This window comes from Zingiber officinale, chromosome 5A, assembly GCF_018446385.1.
Source record: "Zingiber officinale cultivar Zhangliang chromosome 5A, Zo_v1.1, whole genome shotgun sequence".
Classification (NCBI taxonomy): Eukaryota; Viridiplantae; Streptophyta; class Magnoliopsida; order Zingiberales; family Zingiberaceae; genus Zingiber; species Zingiber officinale.
Window position 1 is genome coordinate 147,338,258 of NC_055994.1, and position 17,145 is coordinate 147,355,402.

Below are 17,145 nucleotides of genomic sequence, written 5' to 3' on the forward strand. Positions count from 1 at the left end.
AGCTGGTTTGAAAAGTGGGTCGTCTACTTTTAAATTTATAGGGTGAAACTTAAATATTTGAATTATTTTAAAAAAAAAATTAAGCCGACTTGAAAATATAGTTGTAAATGAGTTGAGTCATGCCAAGTTTGGTAGTGTCTACACTTGTCCATAAGATAATCAAATTAAATTAAGTTGGGCTTAAAATGAATCAAGCAACTGAAATAATTGTTTAGGAGTTTGAGCTTGATTTAAGCTTGAATTAGTTTGATTTAAATGTCATTGAACTTTTAATTTAAACTGATTTGATTATTTAAAATTTTTATATTTTTAGATTTATTTGATTGGTTGTTATGTTGGATAATATAAATTTATTTATTTATTTTTAAAAATATGTTTTTTTTTACTATATTGATAAACATGATTTATAAACTTTGTTAATATGTGAATAGATCACAATTTTAATTCATCAACATGATTCATAAACTTTATTCTTGAATGAAATGATAATTGAATGTATTTAAATTTGTTAATTTAGTTTAATAAATTATTCAAATTTATTCATGTAATTAATTATATATTGAACGCATAAATAAATTTTTACTAAGTTAAACATCAAACTTTCTCGCAAAAGTTTGATTTATTTCCAACCTTATTTGAAATGTCACACTAGCCTTCAAACTCTTATTTTAAAACATTGCTTTCAACCATTCAGTGATAATAGGAAACCATTCCATTTAAAGGCCCGAGGTTTCTTTGACTAAGGTTACGTTTGATTTAGGAATTTGGAAATGAGGGAATAGATTTATTTCTAAACTTTATATTTGGTTGATGGAAATGGATTTAAGATTTTAGAATGAAACCCAAAAACTTGAGTATGGATGAAACTCACCCTCTCCCTTGAGTTTTGATGGAATGGGAATGAGAATTAAATTTGGACAAAAATTTCCTTAGTATATTTGTTCACTTTTTCTTTCATTTCACTCTCTCTCTCTCTTTGTTCTCTCTCATCATACTTTTTCTCTCCTCATTTTATCATCACACTTTCTCTCTCAACATACTTTCTTTCTCCTCATTCGCTCTCATCACATATTCTCTACCATTTTATCTCTGTATTCTCTCTCATCGCACACTCTCTATCCTCATTTTTTCTCTTTTCATTCTCTACTCATTGTTCTCATCATACTTTTTCTCTTCTAAATCTCTCTTTCCATACTCTCTCTCCATATTTTCTCTTATTATACTTTCTCTCTCTTTATTCTCTTCCATCACATTCTCTCTCCTCATTTTCTCTCATCACACTTTTCGTCTCTTCATTTTTCCCCATCATACATTCTCTCTCATCACACTTTCTCATTATACTTTCTCTTTTCTCAATCTCTCATTTTCTCTCAAACATACTTTCTCTCTCTTCATTTTTTTCTCATCTCTTTCTCTCAGCACATTTTCTCTCTCATCATACTTTTTCTCTTCTCAATCTCTCCTATCATGCTCTCTCTCCTCATTTTCTCTCATTATACTTTTCTTCTCTTCATTTTTTTTCCATCACACTTTCTCTCTTATCACATTTTCTCTCTCATTATTCTCTCTCATCATATGTTTCTCTCACATTCAACTTTCTCTCTCATCTAATTTTTTCTCTTATTTTCCTCTAAGAGTAAAAAAGGAAATTTAGGTTCATTCTGATTGAAAATATTAACTAACCAAATATTATTTTTGATACTCAAACTCATACTCATTCTCATTCTCATTCTACAATACTATGATACTCATTCCCATTTTGATTCCTAAGAGAGAACCAAATGTCACCTAAATTAACAAACCCCAAAATTTGAAATGAGCATTTATATAGTTTCTCTTTTTTTTTTTTTGAATTAGGATGTTTTTTATCTCGAACTGATAAAATTAGGAATTTTTTTTAGCTCAAACTAATAAAAACGAATAATTTTAAAGAAATCATATGTTCTATTTCTTATTAATTCGAATGAAAACAGTATATTACTCTAATTTGTCAATAACTTTTTATTTAGGTATTTTGGGAACGATGGCATAGTCCAATAAACTCACTTTTATGTATATATATATATATATATATATATATATATATATATATATATATATATATAATTTTTATATCAATGTATTATTGATATGTTCTAGCGTAAGAAGCTCATTTTTTTTCTAAAAATACATGAATTTTTAATACTGGTATTGGTTTTTTTTAGATTTAAATTAAAAGTGAATCGAATATTTTCACCTCCATTGACTTGGAAAACCGATATAACGGGAGAATGCACCCATAGGTCAAATAGATAGGCCAAATATATCACTTCCCAGCGCAATCTAACAAAATTCGGTTCGTGCTCCAGATAGATCCGTTTCCATCCGACAACTAGCGTCCCGCACGAGCGCAGTGGCAATTAATCCGGTGAGTTAGCGGGAGATTCTCTACACCCCGCGCCACGAGGCTACAACGCGGACGTCCCCCGCCGCTTTCGTGTGGTCCTTTTTTCTTGTTCTTTATATATCTCGCCGTTTCCAGAAGCCAAAGGGGGTGCACCAAAATAGGCCGGCGATGGCGGAGAAGCCTCGAGAAGAACCGCCGCCCGATCGCCGGAGGCCTGTGATCAAGTCGGGGATTCGGAGCAATGGGGCCCGGTTCCGGGCCGCCGCCGGGGAGACCGCGGCGGAGTGCGCGGCGGTGTTCTGCTGCTGCCCCTGCTGCCTGGCGAACCTGGTCGCCGCCGCCGCCGTCAAGCTGCCGTCCGCGATCATCCGGAGGGTCCGGCGGAGGCGGCAGCGGAGGAAGGAGCTTCTTTGCCTGAAGGAAAAGAAGACGAAAGCCGCCGGGAACAAAGTCGGCACCACCGTTCGCGACGACGACGACAGCCGCGGCGTGTTCATCTCGACGGCGGCGTACGCGGCTTCGCCGTCGAATCCGCCATCCGAGGAGATGATCGAGTTAGACAAGAACATGATCGCGAAGTTCTACGGCGCCGGATTCTGGCGCAGCCCTTCGCAAAAAGAGAAGTAAGAAAAAAAAAACACAAAAAAGAGAAGATGCCGATCGAAAACAAAAGAAAACAGCATCAAAAGATGCGATCTTTGATTGGATTAGATGCTCTGTTCTTGGTGATCAATCCCACTTGAATTTGAGATTTCTCCTTGTGAAAGATGAACATTTCCCATGTTTGATTCCATTGAGAAAAGGGGTGGAACCGGAAATTGGGGGAGGAATCAAGTCTTTGTTCTTGGTGCTGACTCTTTGGTTGGTTGACTTACTTAAACATATTACCATCAATCAATCAAACAACAAAACATATGAACTTTTTAATCAATACTATACCTAATAGAGTTAAGATGAGATTTTCTCCAAATTCAAGAGTAAAATTAATTGAGTTATTCCCCTTGATCAAAACTAAATCTAATACTAGGTTATCTCATGAACTCAATTGAAGGAGATACGCTTAAACATTTTACCATAAATCAATCAAACAACAGAACATATGAACGATGTGCATGTCTCTTGGAGTGTATCGATTAATTGGAAACAAGGAAATTTGCAACAAAGATCAGGAACCATACCTTTTCAAGTAGCACACACCTCTCTATTCACAAACGGCCACAAAATTAACAATTAAGAGTATGGCAGATTCAACAGCTACTTAACCCAGCACTGAAACCTGTTGGTGCATGATTTCGGCTTCAGGGAGGTTAGCCACTGCCTCACCTTCCTCAGTATTGTCCTCGGGAGAAATTGGCTCTGCTACATGCTCTGTGGAGTTCTCTATCTGAAGCATCTCGACCTTAGGCTTGGAGTTTCGCACATTTTTGTCCGCCCTGCTAGTTTTCGATTTCTGGGATGGGAGCTTGGTGAGTACCTTTTGCTTTGGGTTCTTGGAAGATATGTCATTTGCCTGACCCTTGCTGGTTGCGGCAATGTCATTGGATTTGGTCGAATTCTCACATGAGTTGGCAGCTTCTGACGGATTGTCTATTGCAGAGACAGATGATTTGCGACGCCCAAGTTTTGGTGACCTGGGGCGTGTGGGAGGGATCTGTAAATCATCAAGGTTAGCGACCATAGTGCTTGTTCAAAATAAACTGTTTAAAGGCATTATATTTGGACGTGTAAAACTAAAAAAGAAATATTGAAGGCAAAAACCATTATCCTGGTGAGTTTTAAGAGCTTAATAGGTTAAATTTGGCCCGACTAGTTTTGAGGAAAAGTAGGTCAAATTTTCTGCTCCACATCTGCCCGACTGCCCCCCTGTTTTTCCTCCAAGTAAACAGGATTTTTTTTGGGTATATTCCCCCATGATGCTTTCTTTACGTGCTCATGTATATATCTTCAATACATGTGCAAGTATATTTTGCATTTTTTATGATAGGCAAATCTACCCTTTCCCCACGAATAAAGAATGTTTTTTTACCCTTTCTTACTTCCTCCCTAGTATAAAGTATAAACTACCTAAGCAACTCTACACTATAAACTCATAGAATTTTGCAGTTCAGCATAAGTATTCATCCTGTAGATATCGAGGAGATGGTAGTCCAGACATTAATGACAAGTGTGATAAAATCAAAGATATGCTTAAATATTCTTGCAAAGAATTGGAAACTATTTATCTTAAAGTAGATGCGCTAAGTAAATATTCAAAAAAAAAAAAAAACATCCTAGGAGACAAAGGACGGTACTCAGGTAGGCCTATTTATTTGATGATAATGGCATCACCAATCATAACTCATTGATAAACTTGTGATAGAACACGGAAGCCTGTGAATGAATGACCTTACCAATGCCTAATTAAGGTTGTCATAAGAAAGATGGTAACCGTACCTTCTTCAATTCAACTTTGGGAGGACTAGGTTCTTGATAAAAATTTGGCATTGGAGTGGCTTTGAAGTTCAAGCTCTTCCTCAATCGTCTAATCTCAGCCTCTTGATTTTCCTATAAAATATTGTTTTTCTCGATAGCTTAATTGTCATCCAGTCAGGAGAGTTTTGAAGGACAACATAAAAAACCCACATTGAACGAAAATGAGCACCTGAGATTTTGCCTGCAAGTTGGTCTTCTCAAGTTCCTTTGCATGATTCTGCTCTTCCAGCTTCGTGAAAAACTAAGAAAATAAAGATTGGATATTAGTTCTTTACATTCTTAACAAAATAACTCAGACAAATGAATTCAATCGCGCACCTCTTTGCGTTTCTCAGCACGCTTATCCAACCTAAAATTAAAACCACAGCCAGTGCTCTTTCTTGCACGTGGTGTTGTACTTCTGGAATAAACATAACAAAAACCTCAAACGAAGTCTAAAAGCTTAAAACATGAGGACATTAGATAAGCATGAAAATTACGACGCAGTGGAGTGGGCATCATCATCCTTTTTGGTTGAAAATGAGCTATCTGAGAATTTTGTTTTGACATCATATGCCCTGCATTACATGAAAAACAAATAGAACTTATTACAAAAGTTAAAGATAAATAATATTACATGGTTAAGTCATTTTTAAGCATATATTTTGCTTCAAGTTGTGGATCAGGTGCGTAGACAAGCATGCAATTTTTGCAGCAGTTTCATTGACAAAAAAAGTTCTGTGCATATGAAATTATACCCTATATTAAAACAAAATATAAGCATAGTTACATATGGATTAATCTCTGTTATCTAATGTTCTAATTAATTTCCCCAAGCATATCCAAAGAAATTGTGCCAAATAACAGATTATTCAACAAGAAATAGATAAAACCATAACTAATGTTGTATTAGAAAGTAACAAAAGCACAGGAATTACATGAAGGTAAGGGAAACATGCAAAGGTTTTTTTTTTGTGTGTGTGTGTGTTGTTTTGTTTTGCAAAAAGAAGCAGAAGTACTTACTTTCCATCTTCTGCAGAAGGACAATTTATAGGAAATTTTTCACTAATAATTGCCTCTCCTAAGTCCTTGTTCATTGCCTGGGTGAGCAAATGGTTATAAAGGTTTGACAAAAGTAAATGGTATTTTGTTAGAATAACCTTCTTCACGTAGTGTAGGGAAAAAACAATAAAACCAGCCATGTTTGTACTAACCGATGTTTTCTGAACACCCGATGCAGTAATCTTAGCAGTAAGATGGCCTGCAAACTTGCAAGATAACTCAAGAAAACATAATTTATTCCCAAATTAAAAGAGTAGGAGAAAATCAAACCATTTGTGTTTGATGATGCAACTCTAGCCTGCCTTGTGGAAGTTAAGGTCTTACGTGACCCTTTAGAAGGAAAGGATAAACTCTGTGAAAGAGCCTTCCTTTTCTCGTGGGCTTCACCCAGAGAACCATTTAGAAGACCGGAACCTTGCTTTGTCTTCTTGATTTGACTAATTGCATCAGATCCACCTTTCTGCACAAGAAATAGTGAAAATCACATCTTCTACAGAACACAGTTTTCCATGTTTGTGCAAACAGACTACAGAAAAGAACCAATTGCCTTGGTGGAATTTGATGTTTTCTTCTCCTTAATCGATTCAGAGTCTTCTTTCCTGTCTTCAGAGAAATCAGGGACTTCGACTTTTGATGTGTCCTCAGAGCTACTGCTTGCAAGAACAGCATCAGCACCGTATTCTACAATTCCGTTCTCCTTGTTTACTTGAGAACTAAATCCGTTGGCCTCCGGAAATATTTCCAGAGATCCTTTAATAAGCTCCACTTCAACTCCATCACCAGACTCCATCTCCGCAAAGGAACCTACCACACCAACCGTGAGTTTAACTCTGCCAAATTTCATTACAAGATTTTACGTTTTTTGTAAAACTGTATCAGAAATCCTAAAGAAAATAATGGTAATCTGGTCCAATTATATTTCTTGCTCAATGCTCTGGCTCCACACATCTCCCTCTAAACAGAAATGAAAGAAAAAATCTCCGGCCTGGCGCTAATCCAACTGAATTATCCAACATTATCAAGTAATGATACCGAAAATAGAGATCCGAACTCGAAAAATCTCATCCAAATTCCACACTGTGACTAACCTAAACCGAACTGGAGATCGTTGTCAAGAACAAACAGCAGGAGGGAGAACATACCTTCACTAACCGCTCGCGCCAAGAGAGAAGGGGATCCGGAGGAGGGCAGACTGATCCACGAGGGAGCAGCAGCGGTCCGCACTTAACGTTGCGAGATCAAACCGCTCGGAAATTTAAATCCGAACTCCCAGAAACCGACGCCCACTCGGAGATCGACCGGTCCCTTTACCGGAGCACCGGAATTTCCGTCCCATCGATAGCCTTAGCTTCGCCGCCGGCGATCTCCTCGGATTCGAAGCACTGCCTCCTAGCTCTCCCTATTGCTCCCCAGTAGAAAAAGCTCGGCGATTTTTTTTTTCATACTAAATGCAAACCCACCATTATTTACTAAAATACCACTAACAGCTTAATAAATACCCATTTTTGCCGAAATGATATTCGAGATGGAGGACAATTTGGTCCATTAAACCTTTGGAGAAGCGAACGTGGGTGGTCGATGATGTGGCGCTCGCTGGAGCAGCGCCGCAGGAACAGGAACTTCCTCTCCGCGGGTGGCCCGCATCGGGACTTCGGTGCGGGAGATCGATCGGACGGACTACATGCCGTTAGGAGACCGATCGTACAGTCATAATGAGGGTACGCGACAGACGCGGTGGTGCGGTGTTGGAGGCAGTTCACAGAGTGAGCTGGAGGCAACGTGGGTGTGCGGGCGAGCGAGGCATATCGGACGGCGAAGGACCAGTGGAGAAAAGATCTGGACCGTCCGGAGGGCCCCAATCATGGCGCCGCTCCCAGCAGTCGGGTGATGCGTTGCCGTCTACGCTGGCGTCGGGTAGGGATCCGCTGCTCACGACAGAACAGGCAATTCTCTTGCATCCTTAAAACCGTAGGGTCCAGTCAGCCATATGAATTCATAGAACAGCGAGTCTCTGTGACGTAACTTTCTCGTGTTAGAGTTGTAATTGACGTACTGAATTGTTAGGTGCGACGTCTCATCGTATCCTCTGCACTTAGGATTGATGCAATCACAGCCGTCGATCAGGAACACGAATCTTGACGCATGACGCTAACCTACCCGTTTTAAAAATGGAGTGGTACATAGAAACTTTATTAAACAATTTTAAAAGGTTATCTTGTACTTGATCTTGATCATATATCATGTCCCATTGTCTATTAAAATAGTTTGGTACGAGCTAAATAAGAATATTAGTTTAGAGTACAAAAAGAGGATTCGTGACAGTTAATGAACAATTTAATCCTAGCCGCTAATGGTTAGTTAATAAAGGCCATCAACAGTCGATATCAAATTCGGGCCAAATCTTGAAAGGCAAAATGTTACACCTCCCTTCATCTCGCGGGCGCACCGAGCGAAATCATGCAGAATGCACTCTATTACAAAAAAAATTGCTTTGGTGGACCTTTCTGTAGGTCTCGTGCTTACAAATTGATACAAATCTCCAATACGAGCAATAAGTGCTGTGCTAAACAAGAATGGATACATTCAACAATTTTGAGTACCGCATGTACACCAACATGAGAGTTTAAACTAGATCTTTCTTCTTGGGAAGCCTCGATGGAAAGAATTGCACTTTTGAAAGCAAAAATGAGAACAAGAGCCGGTAAGATGGACGGTTTCAGCTTGTCATCCCTGTGCTTTTGAGAGGAGCCTCTTGTGCTTCAAACGGGAAGAGGACTTTTCCAGCAGCAGCACTAGTCGAGCATTGTTGATGTAAATCTGGTAGAATAGAAACGCTAAGTTGTAGTGATGTTGGCCTAGAACTAAATTAGCAGATTGACTGAAGCATGGAAACTTACTTGAGGAGTTCAGACGAGATTACTTAGCCAAAATTCATAAACGACTCAGCTTTTGCTAGTACTGTTAACATTGAATGAAGCCTAAAATATTATCTATCATAAACTACAATTTTGTTGAAGATAGAATGCTTCATGTCTATTAGTCATACATGCAGTGATGGACTATTATGTATATATAGCTCTGAGATAAAAAAAATAAGTTGAGATAAAATGAGTTCCATCCTAAATTCCTAATTCGACATTTTATCAAAGTTAGTAGCTAATCATTTGTGTATAGCCTCAGCCTGATTCAATATGATATGAGAATTAATCCAGTATTGCGAGTTATACATCAACAAGAAGCTTGTCTCTCTTGAGTCACTAATATATCTTGAGATGGACAGGAAATGGAGTCCACCCTAATTCAAGATGGTATTAGAGTTAGGAAGGTACCTCTTTGTCATGCTGAGGCATGCTGAGGCATGCTGAAACTAAGATCTCCATCTGCATTATAGCGATTTCTCCCTCTCAGTTAACTAACTTGTCATTTTTGGAGGGAATGAACTCTAACCTAATTCCTTTAGGTAAATAAAGTCAACCATAGTTCAATATACTTGAAATGAATAACCTAGTTGTATAACAATTTCTCTATTTCCCACAAACACTCTTTCCTACACACACACAGAAAAAGAATTTGGAACCAGGGAGATATTTGGCCGATCAACCTACAGATAAAGTTTCTCATTCTAGTAGTACCAGAACATAGTGAATGCACCTTGAATCAAGGACAACCTCCCTTCAGTAACTATATGTTAGAATCTTGTAGAAGTATCATCTATTTGGTCATTTCATATGCAATATATATATATATATATATATATATATATATATATATATATATATATATATATCAAAGTATCTCATCCTTGAAATGTGAAAGAATTTGCCAAGTAATTAACTAATTAGCACAATAAAGTGAAAAAAGGGGAAATTTACATAGTCAATTCCATATATAATTTTAACTAATAATAACAGTGCCTTAGGAAATGACTCATTTATCTGAAGGAATCATTTGTTTCAGATTTGAACTGTTGTCTTAGTTTCTTTTCAGTTTGATATGTCTAGAAAATAAACTTTTTTTTTAAGTGAAACAAATGTTGCTTATAGTCTAATTATTTCGAGTAAAAGTATCTGCATTGCACTTGAAAACAGAAACAATAAACTCGTAGTTTAGAAAGCAAAATTAGCACCTTAATCTTTGACATAGTGAAGAAGACTTCTTGATGGAAGAGGACCTCTTCACCACCTTTCTTTCAGTTGCCGCTTCTTTGCACATTTGATGTGCGATCTCTCTCAGAAGTGCTATTTGAGCCTTGTCCATGCCCATGTAGATTAAACTCTTCGGCATCGACTCCCTATCCACCTCGACCGCCTGCAACCTCGTGTCAAGTCTTTTAAATTCCCTTTTTTGCGGCTCATCCTCGATTCCTGTGCTGCCATGGAGTTCTCTCGGCCTGCTCACGAAGTTCTCTCTCGCTCCATGGACGGCTTCCACGGTGTAGACTCTGTCGCTAATGTCGTACCTCGCACCGCAGTCGGATAGTCGGATGCGTAGTCGACCGGGTGTTCGACGTGGGAGGTTAAGCTTCTGTAGGATAAGCTCCTCAGATAGCTCCACTGCCGACGCGGAGACAGCCTCACTGAAACTACTGTGTCCTTGTAAATGCGAAAACTGCCGCTTCGCACTCGCTCCAGCTGGAAGTTGCGATGGAGAAATGAATCGCGGGGTGAATCAGCGGCACGAGGGGTCTCCACGGAGGGGTACTTGTCGAGGTCGGTGGCGGAATCGTCAGCGCATCGCAATGCCGGGTATGCGTCGAATTGGGAACCGGAGGTGCAAGTGGGCGTTGCGGTGGCCGTGCCAGGTGTTTGCGGTCCCGAAGGAGGCGTGTCGAACTCATCGACGCCGATTCCGTAGCTGAGGAGGCGGTGGCGGTATGCTTGGACCACGCAGGTTAGGGCTTGCACAGCCTGGTCGCGTTTGAAGAGGATATCGTCGACGGCGGCGATCTCCTGCTGGTCATGGGCCATCTTCTCCTCCGCGAGGCGCCGGAACTGTCGCGCCTCCATCTACGCCCCCGCCATCTCGCGCTGGACCCGCAAAATCATCGACATCGCCTCGGTGACCGCAGACGACGAGGCGCTCCGCTCCTCCTCAAGCTCCGTCAGGAGTTTCTGGACGGACTTCTTGTGGCTGGCGAGGGCCTCCGCCTCGTTTTCTATGTCAACCCTAGAAAACCCATCCACGCCGCTGCCTTCGGCGTTATCGAAGCAGGAGAGGCAACGGGCGGCCGAGTCCCTCTCATCCAGCATCTGCTTGAGGAAGCGGTATCAGGTGATGGAGCGAGGAGCGAAGCATAGGAAGGCGAAGACACCAGCGCTGCCGCCGGAGGGTATCGCAATAGATTGAGGTAGCGTCTCTAGGTGCGATTGCGCAGCGCCATCCAATGAATGCGGGTAGGATGTGGAAGGCCTCCTCCTCCTCGTACGACGACGATGACAAGGAGGCCTGGAGATCTTACAGGAAAAATTAGGGTTTGAGAGACGGGAAGGAGGGGGGAGGAAGGCGCTCGAAAGAATTAGTTCAGCAGATGACGAGGCCCCTAAAAAAGTAACAATTTAAATTTATCGTCTTAGCTTATGCAATACTTTTACGATAAGGCCCGTTAATGTTAAGATTATTGTAAGAACAGGTGTCATAGTGATGCTGGTTGGAATTAGTTTAAATACAGAGGACAGCTCCAAGATCTAAATACGCAAACCGTAATTATCCACAAAAGGCCTCATCATTCGAGAAATACGCAAATCATTTTAAAATTACGAAAAAAAAGAGAAAAATACAATTATAACGCGCCAGGTAGGGGTCGAACCTACGACTTTCTGCTTAGGAAACAGACGCTCTATCCACTGAGCTACAGGCGCTTCATGTCTCAATTTTCTTTTATTATTTTATTTATAGTTTTAATATATTTTTTTTCGTCACAATAATTAACAGTCTTATCTTGCCTACTTTGTAATTAATTATTAAATTAAATAATATTGAGGTTCTTCTTATTTTTACTCTCCTTTTATATTTTTTTAAAAAATAAATTAAAAGGAGTAATAGGCCCTACTAATTAAAATAAAAAAAAATGGAACTTCTAGCGGCCAAATTGAAAATATGTCCATATCCATATTCGTATGTATTAATTAATATTATGAAATATTAAGAAAGATCCTTTTTCCTTTCTTTATTTTTCTCCCTTTAGATTGTTTTCATTTAAATTGTTAGATGAGTCGTTTTTTTTTTCATAATTAAATTGGTCTATATAATTATTGATTTAGATAATATTGTTGAGAGGCTGTCCCTATAAATATAATTGATATGCTCGAGTAGTCAATATCAATTCAATTATAAGAACTATAAGTTGCAAGAATCTACCTTCGACTCAAATTGTTAATCACTGAGCATTAATGTAAGAGAACTATAATCTTTCTTATACTTCAACTATGAACATTTTTCTAGAGGCTAACCAACTAGTAGAATTATAAATGGATCAAAACACACATAGACTTCACTAATAGTATAAGGAATCTAGACTTTAGGGTGCCTCCTCCGTGGTTTCATTTTTTTTAAAAAATCTAAGTATCTTATCTGATAAAACTTCGAAGTAGACGGCCCTCCCAAGGTTCATTTACTAAATAAATTTGGAATTATTCGTGGTAATTTGCCCAACAACCGACCTCTATAGTCAAAAATCCAATGTAAAGTTTGCTCTTACCCAGTTGAGTTTTAAACCGTGATACTTTGTGAATCCATCAAACGCTTTATCATTGAGCGTCTCTAAGGGTTCCACGGCCTAACTAGTAACTATTGAAGCATGCATGACACACAGAATGTCATGTTAATTCAACAAAATTATACCTCATAGAGAGCATGGGTTGAACTTACTTTAGGAAGCAAATATTCGACTCAGTGGACTTGATGAGTGTGTGATTGATGTAATATATAATTAATGGTAGCTAAGATTTTACCTCCAATCAATACTATAATATATAATTGATTCCCAGCAAAATAAGTAAAAATCCTCTGTTAAAAAATATTATTATTATTATTAAAAAAATACATTCATAATTTATTATTTATCTATTTTATTCAATTTTTATTTTTTTTAAAAAAATAATAATAATACGGCCAGTTTAGCCCATCCCATACTATCATTATGCAAGGTATTAACTTTAAATGTCGTACTGAATAGTTATGCGGAATATCTCATCGTATCCTCTACATTTTGGAATGATGCAATCATAGCCATCAATCAGGAACACGAATCTTGAAGCATGACACTAATCTAGCCGTTTTAAAAATGGCTTCGTCCATAGAAACTTATTTAAACAATTTTTAAAAGTTATCTTGTACTTACTTTTGATCATATATCGTGTCCATTAAAATAGTGTGGTACGAGCTAAATAAGAATTCGTGAAAGTTAATGAACAACTTAATCCTAACCGCTAAGGGTTAGTTCATAAAGGCCATCAACAGTTGTCCCCTCGAGGCGGTACAATGATTAAGACATGAAATATTGTTACATGAAATCTTGGGATCAAAATTCGACGTGATCGAGCATAACCTCCCCCATGTCTTGACCATTTGCACTAATGACTAGTAGTCATCCGTGATTTATCTCCTCATGTTGGCCTAGGGATAGATTGACGGAGGCACTGGGACGAGCGAATTGTCTTTTACCACATAAAAGCCATCATCAGTCAATATCAAATTCTGGTCAAATCATGGAAAGCAAAATGATACACCCCGCTTCATCTCGCGGGGGCAGTGAGCGAAATCATGCAGAATACACTCTATTACAAAAACAAAACAAAAAAAAAATGCTTTGGTGGACCTTTCTGTAGGACTCGTGATTACAAATTGAAACAAATCTCCAATACGAGCAATTCGTGCTGTGCTAAAGAAGAATGGATACATTCAACAATTTTGAGTACCGCATGTACACCAACATGAGAGTTGAAACTAGATCTTTCTTCTTGGGAAGCCTCAATGGAAAGAATTGCACTTTTAAAAGCAAACCAAAGAACAAGAGCCAGTAAGATGGGCAGTTTCAGCTTGTCATCCCTGTGCTTTTGAGAGGAACCTCTTGTGCTTCAAACGGGAAGAGGACTTTTCCAGCAGCAGCACTAGTCGAGCATTGTTGGGTACTAAGCCAAATGTAAATCTGGTAGAATAGAAACTATAAGTTGTAGTGATGTTGGCCTAAGACTAAATTAGCAGATTGACTGAAGCATGGAAACTTACTTGAGGAGTTGAGACGAGATTACTTAGCCAAAATTCATAAACGACTCAGCTTTTGTTGAGTCTAAAATATTATCTATCATAAACTACCATTTTGTTGAAGATAGAATGCTTCATGTCTATTAGTCATACATGAGTGATGGACTATTATGTATATATAGCTCTGAGATAAAAATAAGTTGAGATAAAATGAGTTAAAAAAAAGGGCAACCCGGTGTATGAAGCTCCGGCTATACAGGGTCCCGGGAAAGGATCCTCTACACACAGCCTTACCTTGCTTTAGGCTGCTTTCAGGATTCGAACCCGTGACCTCTAAGACACAAAGCAACAACTTTCCTGTTGCGCCAAGACTCCCCTTCTTGAGATAAAATGAGTTCCATCCTAAATTCCTAATTCGACATTTTATCAAAGTTAGTAGCTAATCATTTGTGTATAGCCTCAGTCAGATTCAATATGATATGAGAATTAAGCCAATATTGCGAGTTACACATCAACAAGAAGCTTGTCTCTCTTGAGTCACTAATATATCTTGAGATGGACAGGAAATGGAGTCCACCCTAATTCAAGATGGTATTAGAGTTAGGAAGGTACCTCTTTGTCATGATAGACCTGAGGCATGCTGAAACTAAGATCTCCATCTGCATTATAGCGATTTCTCCCTCTCAGTTAGCTAACTTGTCATATTTGGAGGGAATGAACCCTAACCTAATTCCTTTTAGGTAAATAAAGTCAACCCTAGTTCAATATACTTGAAATGAATAACCTAGTTGTATAACAATTTCTCTATTTCCCACAAACACTCTTTCCTACACGCACACAGAAAAAGAATTTGGAACCAGGGAGATATTTGACCGATCAACCTACAGATAAAGTTTCTCATTCTAGTAGTACCAGAACATAGTGAATGCACCTTGAATCAAGGACAACCTCCCTTCAGTAACTATATGTTGGAATCTTGTAGAAGTATCATCTATTTGGTCATTTCATATATATCAAAGTATCACATCCTGGAAATGTGAAAGAATTTGCCAAGTAATTAACTATTTAAAACAATAAAGTTAAAAAAAGGGGAAATTTACATAGTCAATTCCATGTATAATTTTGACTAATAATAGCATTGCCTTATGAAATGACTCACTTATCTGAAGGAATCATTTGTTTCAGATTTGAACTGTTGTCTTAGTGTCTTTTCAGTTTGATATGTCTAGAAAATAAACTTTTTTTTTAAGTGAAACAAATGTTGCTTATTGTCTAATTTTTTCGAGTAAAAGTATCTGCATTGCACTTGAAAACATAAACAATAAACTCGTAGTTTAGAAAGCAAAATTAGTACCTTAATCTTTGGCATAAGTGAAGAAGACTTCTTGATGGAAGAGGACCTCTTCACCACCTTTCTTTCAGTTGCCGCTTCTTTGCACATTTGTTGTGCGATCTCTCTCAGAAGTGCTATTTGAGCCTTGTCCATGCCCATGGAGATTAAACTCTTAGGCATCGACTCCCTATCCACCTCTAGCGCCTGCAACCTCGTGTCAAGTCTTTTAAATTCCCTTTTTTCCGGCTCATCCTCAATTCCTGTGTTGCCATGGAGCTCTCTCGGCCTGCTCACGAAGTTCTCTCTCGCTCCATGGACGGCGCCCATGGTGTAGACTCTGTCGCTAATGTCGTACCTCGCAACGCAGTCGGTGAGTCGGATGCGCAGTCGACCGGGTGTTCGACGTGGGAGGTTAAGCTTCCGTAGGATAAGCTCCTCAGATAGCTCCACTGCTGACGCGGAGACAACCTCACTGAGACTCCTGTGTCCTTTTAAATGAGAAAACTGCCGCTTCGCACTCGCTCCAGCTGGAAGTTGCGATGGCGAAATGGATCGCGGGGTGAATCAGCGGCACGAGGGGTCTCTGCGGAGGGGTACTTGTCGAGGTCGGTGGCGGAATCGTCAGCGCATCGCAATGCCGGGTATCCGTCGAATTGGGAACCGGAGGCGCAAGTGGCCGTTGCGGTCCCGAAGGAGGCGTGTCGAACTCAACGACGCCGATTCCGTAGCTGAGGAGGCGGTGGCGGTATGCCTGGACCACGCAGGTTAGGGCTTGCACAGCCTGGTCGCGTTTGAAGAGGATATCGTCGAGGGCGGCGATCTCCTGCTGGTCATGGGCCATCTTCTCCTCCGCGAGGCGCCGGAACTGTCGCGCCTCCATCTACGCCTCCGCCTTCTCGCGCTGGACCCGCAAACTCATCGGCATCGCCTCGGTGACTGCAGACGACGAGGCGCTCCGCTCCTCCTCAAGCTCCGTCAGGAGTTTCTGGACGAACTTCTTGTGGCTGGCGAGGGCCTCCGCCTCGTTTTCTATGTCAACCCTAGAAAACCCATCCACGCCGCTGCCTTCGGCGTTATCAAAGCAGGAGAGGCAACGGGCGGCCGAGTCCCTCTCATCCAGCATCCGCTTGAGGAAGCAGTGTCAGGTGACGGAGCGAGGAGCGAAGCATAGGAAGGCGAAGACACCAGCGCCGCCGCCGGAGGGTATCGCAATAGATTGAGGTACCGTGTCGAGGTGCGATTGCGCAGCGCCACCCAATGAATGCGAGTAGGATGTGGAAGGCCTCCTCCTCCTCGTACGACGACGATGAAGGCCTGGAGATCTTACAGGAAAAATTAGGGAAGGAGGGGGAAGGAAGGCGATCGACAGAATTAGTTCAGCAGATGACGAGGCCCCTAAAAATAACAATTTAAATTTATCGTCTTAGCTTATGCAGTACTTTTACGATAAGGCCCGTTGATGTTAAGATTATTGTAAGAACAGGTGTCATAGTGATGCAGGTTGGAATTAGTTTAAATTTAGAGGACAACTCCCAGATCTAAATAAGCAAGCCGTAATTATCCACAAAAGGCCTCATCATCCGAGAAACACGCAAATCATTTTAAAATTATGAAAAAAAATGCGAAAAAAGTATATACCGCACCAGGTTGGGGTCGAACCTACGACTTTCTGCTTAGGAAACAGACGCTCTATCCACTGAGCTACAAGCGC

General features: G+C 39.9%; 4 protein-coding genes, 2 non-coding genes and 1 pseudogene across 6 annotated transcripts; 1 reads left to right on the forward strand and 6 right to left on the reverse strand.

Moving 5' to 3' along the window:
- Positions 1-2,554: 2,554 nt before the first annotated feature.
- Positions 2,555-3,013, forward strand: LOC121980145. Its single transcript, XM_042532108.1, has one exon. It carries the CDS (start codon positions 2,555-2,557, stop codon positions 3,011-3,013), a length of 459 nt encoding a protein of 152 aa, XP_042388042.1.
- A 428-nt stretch (positions 3,014-3,441) lies between these two features.
- On the reverse strand, positions 3,442-7,362 carry LOC121982328 (protein WVD2-like 4). The gene is made up of 10 exons (XM_042535345.1): positions 7,042-7,362; positions 6,447-6,703; positions 6,170-6,359; positions 6,052-6,098; positions 5,861-5,937; positions 5,338-5,415; positions 5,177-5,258; positions 5,028-5,099; positions 4,820-4,930; positions 3,442-4,037 (listed from the first exon to the last, which is right to left on the reverse strand). Exons 2-10 carry the CDS (start codon positions 6,687-6,689, stop codon positions 3,645-3,647), a joined length of 1,293 nt encoding a protein of 430 aa, XP_042391279.1. The 5' UTR covers positions 6,690-6,703; positions 7,042-7,362; the 3' UTR covers positions 3,442-3,644.
- An 813-nt stretch (positions 7,363-8,175) lies between these two features.
- On the reverse strand, positions 8,176-11,415 carry LOC121982329 (myosin-binding protein 7-like). Its single transcript, XM_042535346.1, has 2 exons — positions 10,026-11,415; positions 8,176-8,716 (listed from the first exon to the last, which is right to left on the reverse strand). The coding sequence occupies exon 1, from the start codon at positions 10,903-10,905 to the stop codon at positions 10,294-10,296; it is 612 nt and encodes a 203-aa protein (XP_042391280.1). The 5' UTR covers positions 10,906-11,415; the 3' UTR covers positions 8,176-8,716; positions 10,026-10,293.
- LOC121982330 (myosin-binding protein 7-like) lies at positions 10,235-11,148 on the reverse strand. Its single transcript, XM_042535347.1, has one exon. It carries the CDS (start codon positions 11,146-11,148, stop codon positions 10,906-10,908), a length of 243 nt encoding a protein of 80 aa, XP_042391281.1. The 3' UTR covers positions 10,235-10,905.
- Positions 11,416-11,684: 269 nt separating the features above from the next.
- Positions 11,685-11,757, reverse strand: TRNAR-CCU. Its single transcript has one exon. It is a non-coding gene; the product is annotated as a tRNA-Arg (tRNA).
- A 1,851-nt stretch (positions 11,758-13,608) lies between these two features.
- On the reverse strand, positions 13,609-16,809 carry LOC121982331 (annotated as a pseudogene).
- Positions 16,810-17,072: 263 nt separating this feature from the next.
- Positions 17,073-17,145, reverse strand: TRNAR-CCU. The gene has a single exon. It is a non-coding gene; the product is annotated as a tRNA-Arg (tRNA).

Coding starts and splice junctions, on each gene's coding strand:
- LOC121980145 (XM_042532108.1), top strand. CDS start 2,555: ATGGCGGAGAAGCCTCGAGAAGAACCGCCGCCCGATCGCCGGAGGCCT.
- LOC121982328 (XM_042535345.1), bottom strand. CDS start 6,689: ATGGAGTCTGGTGATGGAGTTGAAGTGGAGCTTATTAAAGGATCTCTG. Junction 5,938..6,051: donor CGGGTGTTCAGAAAACATCG/GTTAGTACAAAC, acceptor TTGCTCACCCAG/GCAATGAACAAGGACTTAGG. Junction 5,100..5,176: donor GTGCTGAGAAACGCAAAGAG/GTGCGCGATTGA, acceptor TTATTTTCTTAG/TTTTTCACGAAGCTGGAAGA.
- LOC121982329 (XM_042535346.1), bottom strand. CDS start 10,905: ATGGAGGCGCGACAGTTCCGGCGCCTCGCGGAGGAGAAGATGGCCCAT.
- LOC121982330 (XM_042535347.1), bottom strand. CDS start 11,148: ATGCTGGATGAGAGGGACTCGGCCGCCCGTTGCCTCTCCTGCTTCGAT.